Source organism: Chelonoidis abingdonii, chromosome 17, assembly GCF_003597395.2.
Source record: "Chelonoidis abingdonii isolate Lonesome George chromosome 17, CheloAbing_2.0, whole genome shotgun sequence".
NCBI classification, from domain to species: domain Eukaryota; kingdom Metazoa; phylum Chordata; order Testudines; family Testudinidae; genus Chelonoidis; species Chelonoidis abingdonii.
Window position 1 is genome coordinate 2,318,197 of NC_133785.1, and position 12,493 is coordinate 2,330,689.

General features: G+C 40.4%; 1 protein-coding gene and 1 long non-coding RNA gene across 6 annotated transcripts in view; one reads left to right on the forward strand and one right to left on the reverse strand.

The window, feature by feature from the left end:
- On the forward strand, positions 1 to 1,439 carry LOC116820566 (uncharacterized). 2 transcript variants are annotated; one of them, XR_004372648.2, is made up of 3 exons: positions 1 to 48; positions 1,038 to 1,155; positions 1,311 to 1,439. It is a non-coding gene; the product is annotated as an uncharacterized LOC116820566 (long non-coding RNA). The 2 variants fall into 2 exon arrangements; XR_012657141.1 differs by having other exon boundaries at positions 1,041 to 1,155.
- VGLL4 (vestigial like family member 4) overlaps positions 1,221 to 12,493 on the reverse strand; it is a 184,698-nt gene continuing 173,425 nt past the window's right edge. For all 4 annotated transcript variants that reach the window (XM_075073187.1, XM_075073186.1, XM_032773139.2 and 1 more), the window contains 2 exons: positions 7,694 to 7,817; positions 1,221 to 3,966 (listed from right to left, as the gene is read on the reverse strand). In XM_075073187.1, the coding sequence (XP_074929288.1) occupies positions 3,698 to 3,966; positions 7,694 to 7,817 (393 nt within the window). In that variant the 3' untranslated portion in view covers positions 1,221 to 3,697. The remainder of the gene's footprint in view (positions 3,967 to 7,693; positions 7,818 to 12,493) is intronic.

A 12,493-nucleotide genomic window follows, 5' to 3' on the forward strand; every position in this document is an offset into this window, starting at 1 on the left:
CTGAACTGAAATTTGTCTCATTCTCTGAAGAATGCTCCTGAACATCAGGTACCAGCACATTTGTTTTTAGAGACATCAGCTTCTAGTCAAATTATTTTCCACTAAAATCCCTTCCTTAGATCAGAGCAGATCTTAACCACATTTTTTAAAACTGTGCCGAACACAAGTATCCTTTTCTCTATACCTCTGGTCAGCAGAGGGTGAGTTTCACAGTGTAGATAAGCTCCAAGAATGTGAGGGATAGGACAAAGTGGAAAAAGAAGAAATGAGTTTCTCTTCACTGCCTATATAGCAAAGATATGTGAATGGACCATTCTCTCTTGCTAAAACAGTAACTGTTTAGTGGCTGCTACTTGTTAAGCTGCATTAAATATGAACAGCTGTTTTCTAGTCCTCTATGGAAATGATATGCTGAGATCTCTGTGACTTGATCAATGGGAATTGTGCCAAAAATATTTCAGTAGTTTCCCTGGTTGTACTGCAGGCCTTGCCTACATTCAGAATTTAGCTATCTTGTTCAGGGCTGTGAAAAATTCACAGCTCCTGAGCACTGTAGCTATGGTGACCTAACACCTGGTGTAGATAGAAGGAAGAATGCTTCTCTTGACCTAACTACCACCACCACTCGAGGAGGCAGAGTTCTGACAGAGAAACCCCTTGCATTGCTGTAGGATGTGTCTATGGGTTATAGTGGCAGAGCTGTGCTTCCAACCCTGAATGCACACATGTCCCTAGTGATGTGCTCACAAAACTGTTGGCATTCTTAAATACTGCTGCAGGAACAAGCCTTTTTTGGAGTTTGCCACGCAGGGTCCATTGCAGCCACTATAACTGTGGAAAGTTATCAACCTGCCTACCAGTTGCCCTTGCCAGAGGGAAAAAACAGCAGCTACCCAATGCCATCTGTGCTGGCATGTCTCAAAACGTGGTGGGTGAACAACTCTTGGTGCTGGTCAGAGCAATGGCAGCTTTTGTATGATCTATATCATCCCATATATGTGTCCCTAACTGCTATTCATCACTGGCTATGGTCTCAGCAGGATATACATGCTGCATGGAAAAATGGGGTGCGAGGACAGTGGTCTAGGCCTGTCTCCATCTTGCGGGAAAGATCCCAGTTTGATGCATTGTTCCCTTACTCCAATCCTAGCAAAGGTAAGATGGTCAATTTCAATACTTCCTTTTTAACCAAATTACAAAGAAGAGTATGCACACACCTGTGATTTAAGAGCACTTTATTGTTCTTTAAGGCTACTTTTTAAGTACAAAAAAAAAAGATGGCCTGCCAAACCTTTTTTTCTTTTCCCCAGGTGAAACAAGGCCACAAAAGAATGGTATATTACAGATTTACAAATATGGAGAGAATCTTTCAGACTGAACTGTAGCAGATAACATGGCTCTGTGAAGAAACTTCACTATGCGTTATTATGGTGAGTTTACTTTCCCCCCAACCCTTTGGCTTTCATGACATAATTGTGTTTAATATTTGTTTTTACTGGACATATCACATTAAATCTTTATTGCCCCACATCCATTTACCTATCTCAGATAAGTAAATGTGACCTTGTAAAACAGCTATCATTGAAAATATTAGCTTTAAAAACATTTGTGTTTACAAAGAAATGTAGAAGGAGTCACATTTTCCACAGAGTCCATCTACAGTATTAGTATTTTACTGTTACAATGCTCAGTAGCCTGTAGCAATAACAAACTAGTGGCTATTAATGCTAATGCAGTGTTCTCATAGAATAACTGTGTTCCTGCACTTTTTTAATGTATTACAGACAAATCTACAACAAAAAAAGATCAACTTTTTTCTCCAAACAAAAAAATGAATGATTACAATAAAGGAAAGGGAAAAATTAAATAGCTACATATCATTAACAAATTAATTGTTCCTCAAAAAATACCTACAAATTTCTCTGTACATTCTTTACGCACAGCGTAACGATGGTCTTAAAGTTACCTATATAAAAAAGTGTTCTTTTAACAATTTTCCTACAGAGAGTAGGGTACTGAATGCCAAAGCAGGTAAGCGTTGACTACCCAGTAAGATGGTAGTGAAATGTGTGAAACTGGGGGCTTGTTTTTGTGGTTTCTGTTTTTTAAAAAATTGAGCAGCCACCCTCTCAACGTGAGTAAGAGCCAATCGTCTGATATTTTCTCAAATTAAAACAGCTTAACATAAAAAAAATTAAAATAAAAGCCACAATGGACCCAATACTGTAACAGTCCATAATACATCACATGTAGTTCATCTTCCAACTAATCATAACTTTCTATATTGAACCAGTCTCTTCAGGTAACCCAGTATTTTAAACAAAAACAAAAAAAGCACTACTTGTAACTGTACTGGGATGATGGAATGTATTGGGGGGGGAGAATAGTTACATTTAACAAAAAGATGAGAAGCACTTTATTACTAACACAGCTGTGTTTTTATGCCTGCCTCTATTACCTAATGTCTAGTTAGTAGCTATTAATATAGCAAATGATAATAAATGCAGTAATACCTGTATAAAGTTTTCTACTGGAGGAATGTATGCTGCCTTGGCCTAGGTTTATGAGTAAGCTTAAAAATTAAAGCTCATATTTCACAAACTGTAACAATCTGTTGTCCAAGATATTTAAAGGTAGCAGTTTCTGTAGCTAGTTAAAGTAGGATTACACAGACTTCTAGTTTTAGGAAGCAAATTCATGTTAAGCAGACAGTAATGCAAACATAAATGGTTATTCACTCATGCGCAAAGCTATAGCATCCTGTACCACGCATCATATATTTCTAAACTGCTTCATTTATGAGGCCTGTCCTGAGGCTGTCCTCTCTGGCTGGCTGCTAATAAAGTGAATCAGAGTACAACTGTACCAGCAGTAAGTATATCTAGGACTGTTACTGACAAAAATAAACTAATTCTGAAGAAAAGCTAATAAGTATCATGTTTCTTACAGTCTATACATTAATAGATACCAGCTATTTTTCATAACATGCATCTTTAAGCACTATTGAACTCTCCATCCTCAGCTCTACTCTAACAAACTGCAGTGTTCAGAAAAAATTAAATGCCCGTGTGGTCTGTAAGTTATGCAGTCCAGTTGCAAGCACTAAGCACCTGAAATCTAAAGAAAGAGCTATAACCTGTATGAGACTTCCCCTTCCAAAGCAGTTTAAAAAAAAACAAAAACTGATAGAAATGTCACTTAAACCCTTTTTTTCAGCAGTTTGCCTTCAGGATATTAGCATCATGCATAAAGTTGCCATGCAACTTTAGTCCTCCTCCAATAGTGCAAATCATACATGACAGTTCTTTTCAAGTATATACATACAAAATTACTTCACCGGGGGGGAAGGCAGGCAAATTGTAGTGTCAAGAAGCTAATAGAAGCAAAAAGCATTTGGGTCAACCAACTGTGTGTGTGTGTGTGTGTAATGGCTTTTTTGTAGATTAGCATGCATTTTTTTTAAAGGGGTAGCAGATGCTTGCATCAGAGGTTTCTTTGGTAACTGAGGCAGGAAAAAAAGGATGCTACATCATATAGACCTTTATCAAATAGTTCCTGCTATCATCTTTAAGGGCACCCTTGTACAAATACCGAACAAGTACACAAAAACTTGTTGAAAACTAATCTCCCCTCACCCCACTACTATTCAAAGCTCAGTCAAACCATGCAAATTCGGAAGTGTGATGATCTGCTCTCTTCATGAGACTACAGAGGGCGAATGATTATGATTGACCATGTGGGAGGAAGGGGAAGATTGGCCCCGCCTTGAAGCAGACTCAGGACTGCTGGACACTCCATCCTTTGCAGCTTTAATTTGAAGCCATGTATCCCCAAGTGCTTTGGCAAAGTGGTCATCAACTGATCCTGTGATGGACACAGAGTTTGCCACTGGCTCAGGCTCTTTGTAATTCTTGCCAAGGCTTCTGCGGAAATGTTCTTCCACCACTGGATCACAGGCAGTGGTAGCTAGATGGGAGAAACAGACAAGACAAAACCAGTATTTGAATATAGACTCTAGCTACCAGATGCTACTCCCAGATTCTTCCTTCCTCCCATTTTGGTACCAGCTGGACTTTTTGCATCATTTTATTGGAGGAGGACTTGAACTTGATCTGCTTCTGCATTTTTAACTAGAGAACATTTTTCTCGTTACCTACAGTGTCCAAAATTTGGCCTTGCACTTTTTATACAGAGGACTCTAGCTTTCTGATAGCGTCCCTTAGGCTGGTAATATAAATTTTGAATAGTTAAATATCCAATTTTATAGAAAAAACAACAACAATCCCATAGAAAATGTGTTCATTTTCCATTAATTCCACTTGAGCCCATCCTTTAAGGATTTGGTGCACAGTCCGTTGAAGTCAATAGACTTTGGCTCAATCCCTAAATTACTTATAGGTGAGCTGAAATGCTTTCTACAGTAGCTGCCAAGAGCTGGGTTCAAAGTTCCACTTTCAAGTAAGTGAACGGCAGGCACTCTCTGAGTTGCATCAGTAAGATAAAAAACCACTGTAGGAGAAAGCAAGCATCTCAGAACAGATCTTTGCAGGTAAATAGAGGAGGAATCATTTTAAACTCTCTCGTGTTAAGAAATACATAGTTTTAAAGTTTATGCACAAAGCCTCATAATAAGCTTTTAAAAATAGATTAAAAATCTCATTCTGTGTTATCTTATCCTGCCCAATTCCTTTCAAAACAATGGGATGTCAAGCGTAAATAATAAGTATTTAAATGATGAAAACATTCTGAAAATGATTAGAATCATTCCAAAACTTTTGCAAATGTGGCAGCTATTCCAATCTGAAAAGAATTTCTCAGCTGATCCTATATGTTGTTGAGACTCAGAATGGACAGCATACTGCAAATTTGTCTAGAAAGTGTGGACCAGGAGGGAGGAGGAAATTAGTATTATTTCTAGTGCTGTAAAGCAATTAAAAAAATTAATCATGATTAATTGCACTGTAAACAATAGAATAACATTTATTTTAATTATTTTTGGATGTTTAATATATTTTCAAATGTAGTTATTTAAATTACAACACAGAATACAAAGTGTACAGTGCTCAATTTATTTTTGATTACAAATATTTGCAATGTAAAAAAAAAAATTTCAATTCACCTCAAAGTACTGTAATGCAATCTCTATCATGAAAGTTGAACTTACAAATGTAGAATTATGTAAAAAAACCTGCGTTCAAAAATAAAACAAATGTAAAATTTTAGAGCCTACAAGTCCACTCAGTCCCACTTCTTGGTCACCCAATCGCTCAGACAAATAAGGTTGGTTACAATTTGCAGGAAATAATGCTGCCTGCTTCTTGTTTACAATGTCACCTGAAAGTGAGAACAGGTGTTCGCATGGCACTGTTGTAGCTGGCGTTGCAAGATATTTGTGTGCTAGATGCGCGAAAGATTCAGATGTCCCTTCATGCTTCAACCACCATTCCAGAGGACATGCTTCCATGCTGATGATGGGTTCTGCTTGGTAACGATCCAGAGCAGCGCGGACTGACGCATGTTCATTCGAGTCAGATGCCACCAGCAGAAGGTTGATTTTCTTTTTTGGTGGTTTGGGTTCTGTAGTTTCCACATCAGCGTTGCTCTTTTAAGACTTCTGAAAGCATGCTCCACACCTCATCCCTCTCAGATTTGGGAAGGCACTTCAGATTCTTAAACACTGGGTTGAGTGCTGTAGCTATTTTTAGAAATCTCACATCGGTAACTTCTTTGCATTTTGTCAAATCTGCTGTAAAAATGTTCTTAAAACAAACGTGTTGGGTCATCATCCGAAACTGCTATAACATGAAATATTTGCAGAATGTGGGTAAAACAGAGTAGGAGACCAGTCACAAATTTCATTGACTCATTTTTTAATTGACTCAGCATGGAAGCATGTCCTCTGGAAGGGTGGCCAAAGCATGAAGGGGCATACAAATGTTTAGCATATCTGGTATTTAAATACCTTGCAACCCCACCTACAAAAGTGCTATGCAAATGCCTGTTCTCACTTTCAGGTGATACTGTAAATAACCAGACAGCAGTATCTCCCATCAATGTAAACAAACAAACTTGTTTATCTTAGCAATTGGCAGAATAAGAAGTAGGATTGAGTGGATGTGTAGGCGCTGAAGTTTTACACTATTTTGTTTTTGAGTGCCGTTATGTAACAAAAAATAATAATAATAATTTGCATTTGTAAGTTACACTTTCACGATAAAGCGATTGCACTACAGTACTTGTATGAGGTGAATTTAAAAATTATAAACAAAAGAAATAGTATTTTTCCAGTACATATTTGTAATAAAAAATGGGCACTGTACACTTTGTATTCTGTGCTGTAATTGAAATCAATACTGAAAATGTAGAAAAACATCCAAAAATACTTATAACAATAGAATACACATTGAAATTTATTAAGTGCAATTAATCATGATTGACAGCCCTAATTATTTCTTATCTTTCTTCTTAATCTGCCCTGAAATGAAACTAATATCTCAGAGGGACATGCATATTCAGGTGTTTGATATTTATAGTGGGTAAAATTTTCAAAAGCACCTGAAGTAACTTAGGCTCTTCCTGAGTCCTGTTTTCAACAGTAATTAAGATCTGGTCTACAGCCGTACATTTTGTACCAGTACAACTATTTTGGTTAAGGCAGACCCCTCTAATTGAACTGAAAAGTAGAAACCTACGCTGGGGGAATGTTTAGAGTGCCAAGTAAAGAATGTAGCTTCCTTTCTGCATTTATACACAAAGAGGAAGCTTGAAAGTAACATCCAGCATCATCAAGGCCTGTGACCAATGCAGAAACATAACCATTCCACAGTGCAGTAAGGGGAGGGCTTGGGAAGCCTCTACTGTGCAAAGTGAGCGGAGGGCAAGGAAGGCTCCCCACACGTGCACGTTGCTTTACAAACAGATCACTGCCCTATACAGCTTACAGGGCATGAAAAGAAGGGTTAGAAGGAGGTTTAAGATTTAATGCCCACCTCCATTTGTTGCTTGTTATTGTTCTTGTTTTTAAAATCTTTGCAAAAGAGTGCCCCTGCTCCCTTGCCACTATTTGATAAATAGCTATTTAGAAATGGCACCTTCTTACTCAAGTACTGACTTGAGGCACAAAATAACTCCTTTAATGGTGCTTTGCGCTTGCACAAGGGGCTGCGCATACAGATTTGATTGCAAAACAAGGCCCCATATTTTTACTGCTTTTTATTCTTGCTAGCTCTGCAGCTCCAACACAACTAAGAGGGAGGGAGCTGGATTTTCTTCCATCTTGCACATCAACGGAACTGTCTACCAATTTCCAATCAGTTACATTTCTGCAACACCACTGTGGAATGGAGAGAACACAGCATGGCTCTCTAAGCCCAGGCAGAGTTTGTAGAGATAATAGAAAAAACTTGTTTTCATTTTGATACAGAAACTAGCAATAAACACAGAACCCCATAATTCTATATTAGAAGGATGGAAAGTGATCACAATAAAAAGCCCTTCCAAATAGTTAACTGTAGCAAAAAGGCCACCTCATTCATAACTATTGAGTCACTAGCAAGATACAATAAGCCATAGCTCCCAAACCCTGCCATTTATTCAGTACAAATGGTAAGTGTTAAAACAGGGTTGGATAATTTGGCCATCTAGGAATGCTGAAGCTCAAAGCCCCAAGAGAGGAGAGAAAAGCATAACTTACTGCTAGATGGTCTTCTGTAACTGGCTTGCATGGCTGAACCACAGCTACTGTGGGCGATGGGGCAATGAGAGAGGTTACAGTTACGGGTGTTTGCAGAGGCACACGTGATTACAGATGGACGGTTCTGAGGGAAAAGAACAGAATTGTTATTCAACAAGATCACTGGAACAAACAGTGCTATCTCTTAAAGCATACATTAACTGAAATAATCTTAGCAGGGATCTGTCAGCTGTGAGCAAATACATTTTATGTAAGAGAGGAAGAGCGAGTTATCTGGCTACAAGTAATCCCTAAAATATCTAATTCAATATAACAAATTAAAACCAAAATAATAGGCCGCAGAGCAAATCCCATCCTGTACATGATACTGCAATATTAGAACAAAACCTGAAATTGGAAAACATTTGTAAAGACAAGGTCTAAAATAAAAAAAATAAAATTACTTCATAAAAATGACTGTGCATGCAGTAGAATTTGACTTACCTCCCTTCACAAAATACAAAGGCTGCTTCTATCCGGGAAGAGGGATAGCTCACTGGTTTGAGCATTGGCCTACTAAACCCAGGGTTTTGATTTCAATCCTTGAGGGGGCCATTTAGGGATCTGGGGCAAAAATCTGTCTGGAGATTGGTCCTGCTTTGAGCAGGGGGTTGGACTAGATTACCTCCTGAGGTCCCTTCCAACCCTGATATTCTATGGTCTCTCTTGAAAGAGCCAAGCTTGCCTCTTTCAGGACTTCATCTCAACCCTTGAAGTAATCAAACTACAAATTCTTGATCTCACTTTGGGGTGACAGTGCAGAACTGAATGTCAACCCCACACTAGAGAGAATTTTATTAGCTTCTGTAAAGCTTTCACAGTATCTTCCTTCTAAAGAACTTGAAGTACTTTGCAAACATTATTCATAGGTTAACCCTATTAGTTAGGTAGCCTTTTATAGTTGAAGAAACTGAGGCAATAAGATCAGCTAAATTACTCGCCCAGAGTCATGAATTCTCAGTCCCATGCTTCACTCCACATATTGATGTAAAGCATGAAGAGTAGAAAGAAAACACCAAGCAATATCGGAGTACTGAAAACAGTGGAACAGAAATAGATAAAAATGGCTCAGAAAAGATTCTCTGGCTCATGAAGCTATACCTCCACTGCTACCATGGCTTTCCAGCACTGCCTCATAAGCAATACCCTTCTTCCACTTCCCAAAACTGTTCAGTCACTTGGCAACCCTAGTAACACTATTATTAAAAAACTTTAAACTGGTACATTTCTGAGATACTGAGTCATTTCAGTTTAACATTCAGGTGTGGGGGGCGGGGAGGGGGAAGTCGTATGCAAAGGAATGCTCCTGGTGTCTCTAAGTGGCTGCCTAAAGAGAGGCGTGATGGAAAACACACACACTAAAATATTTTTGCTTAAAACATTTGGTATATTTTATGATGTGAGTTCATTTTGCATCTCTGTAGCACATGACCTGGCTTGCCTAAATCAGCGTAGTTGGCAAATAATTTTAATTTTATGCCTCACTCTCAATTCACTGCAGTCAATCTGCAAACTGTACTAAACCTATCCTCAACACAAAGTAAATGGAAAAGAGAAATACCAGGGGAAGGAATGGCTTTCATTGTTTAACATATATTCAGCTTAGGCATATTGAACAGAGATTTCATATCACTGCAAGATCAAAGTTTCTCTGAGTCAAATGCCAACTACATAAAGCAAGGTAATATGATTTTTTTTTCACTATTCTTCCAGACATAAAGAGCTAAAATGTCTATTCACATCCTACTGCACTGATAGCAAAGTCAAATACACCTCTACTCTGATATAACGTGGCGCTCGGGAGACAAAAAATCTCACCGCGTTATATCAAACTTGCTTTGGTTTTCTTGTTCCCTGACCGCCCCCTCCAGAGACCCCATCCCTAATCACCCCCAGAACCCCACCCCCTATCCACCCNCCCCCCCTTCCCGTTTCTTGTTCCCTGACTGCTCTGACCCCTATCCACACCCCCTGCCCCCTGACAGGCACTCACTGGCAGCGGCAGGAAGCAGAGCAGCCCGGCCCCAGCCCGCTCCACTCCACCAGCTCCCAGCCGCAGTGCTCCACTTCCCGCTGTCGGTGAGTGCGGGGAAGTTGGGGAACGGATGCCCCCCACACTCACCTGCGGCAGGAAGCTGAGCAGCCCAGCCCTAGCCAGCTCCCAGCCATGGCGCTCCACTTCCTGCTGGGCAGGTGAGTGCAGGAACTTTCCCCAGCTGCCCCCCAGCGACACGGCTGGGAGAAGGCTGGGGCCGCGTCTCTCCACTTCCCGCCGCAGGTGAGTGCGGAGAGGTTGGAGAAAGGACTCCCCCTTACTCACTGGCGACAGAAAAGCGGAGTGCTGAGGCTGGGAGCTGGCGGAGTGGAGCGGGCTGCAGCAGCGCTGCTCCACTTCTGCTGCTACTGGGGAGTCCAGGGGGGATCCCTTTCCCCAAGCATCCTCCTCCAAGCGACAGGGCTGGGGCCGGGGCAAGGGAAGCTGGGGCTGGACTGCAGGGCCCCCAAAAGTGCCCTCCCACTGCTCCTGCCCCCCTGACCACTCCCAAGACCCTCTGCCCCTTATCAAACCCCTCGGCCCTGGCCTGGCCCGGCACCCTTAACACACTGCTCAGAGCAGCATGGCAGAGCTGTACCGTGTTGTATGCGAACCTGCCTTATATTGGGTCGCATTATATCGGGGCAGAGGTGTATACTTAAAGTAAGCAAAGGGGAAAATGCTTCAGTTACTTGATTCCTTTGTACGCAAGGCACAGTGGACACATATTTCATTTTATATGCTGCATTGTTGGCAGTACTGTGTTTCTTCACCTTGCCTAAGATGACATTTCTCCAAAAAAACCTATTTTATACATATGCACACAAATCTGTATAGGGTGAATGAGTTTTCTTTGTGCATCTTTCTCTGGACTTCACAAGAATGCCTGTGCTAGCACTGCCTATTACCACTGTGAATATATTAAAATGAGAGGTACAGAGGAACTAATAGCATAGTGACTACAACTGCTGAACTACACTGGCCAAAACCAGTTTTTCTATAGCCACATTAGACACAGAAGCAGATAGAGAAACGTGAGCATGTATTACTGTTGTATGACCTCAGTTAAGGTATAATCAAGCCACAGCCTCCTATTGCTATTTTCCATACACATTTTCTTTCTTGCACAATTTCTATACTGTAATCTTAGCAAGGACTCGCCTCACCATCCCATTTCCCCAAGACACTAGATTGCAACTAAGCTCAAAATGTCAAAGATAACAACAAAAATCTGGCCAGGGTGTTAGGGTATAGTCCAGTACAAACACCTCCTAAGGAACAGCAGAGTATGTCAGGGCTGGCTGCCAGGTTGAGAAACAAGAGTGATATTATCAAAGAGCACCAGCGTCATCAATGGAAGCCTGTCCCTTCCTTCTCTGTCATCACTGAACAAACTGTTGTACACAGAACAATAGCTGTAGAATCTGCACATGGAGTTACGCAGATAGCAGCAATCCTAGGGCCATTTCCACACAGCAAGACTTTAAAAGGTTGGATGCAAGCACAAGAGCTGTAGAGAAAGAACTGTAGTGCTCAGTCTACAAAAGAGAGAAGGGAAAATGAACTGGTGGGGAAAAACCACTGCACCAACCATAAAATATGAGCTGATCATCCAGCCAAAAGATTATTTGCAATTTGTAGTGGAAATTTTCCCCACTGAAAGATTCATCCACATATATAGATTTACTCTTTGCAATAAATCATGATAGGAGAGCAAGGAATGGTTGGATACATGTGCCAGCTTATGTTCCCCATGCTGCAGCTAGCCACAACTCACTAAGGTACAACTTTTAATAAGTCATTGGCTGAACAAGATAGAGGCTGTTGATTCCCACTCATGAGAAGGACTGTGGTGTTAGGGTGAAAGTGGCTTTGACACATAAAAGAGAGGAATTATTATGTAACATGCATGAAAACCCACCTCTCTTCACAATGCAGGGATTCTTTAAAAGAAGATGTTGCTCCCAAGATGGCATGCTTGTATGAGTGTGTGCTACTGCATGACCTACCTGTTTCATGCCTTCTCCTTTATGTGGCATGGGTTGGAAAGTGAAGCCATTATGGGGGAGAAAGAGACATCTCCAATACAGTTAGGGAACACTATCAGACAGTGGCACAACATACTATGTACAGAGAAGATGGCGTCATTAGTTCCACACACAAACCTTTTCACGCTGACTAAATCTGTTCAATGACTTTCTGCATTTAGGCTGGGGCTTTAATTCAGTGATGAGAAGAGCCTTTCAGCGATCTGTATCTCGTTGGGTTACAGAGTTGTAGGTTATTACAGCCTCTTCCTCTTCTTTTCATGTTTCTTTCCTTTCCTTCCCCTCTTCAGTATACTCACAGCAGAGAGACTTTCAAAGGCATATAGGCATTCTCAAAAGAGAGCTGAGTGCCTTTAGTGCTTTTGAGTTGATCAGTTTTATCTGAGGCTATTAGGAGCCCCCCAAACTATTATCTGAACAGAGTGAATCAGATCTCTCAGTAAGTTTGCATCTCTAATTCAAACACATGCACTTACAAGCTTATCAAAACATAAAATATGTGGGTGAGTGGAAGAGAGTTTAGGAAAGCTATTTGCATTCAAACAGACAGCCATTTCTCTCATGAAAAACACTGAATCTTAACAAAATTAACTGTGAAATTAAAAAAAAACCAAAACAAAAACCCTCCCCCCACAACCAACCATGTTTTGCCTGAACAGTATTATCGTTTATGAATTA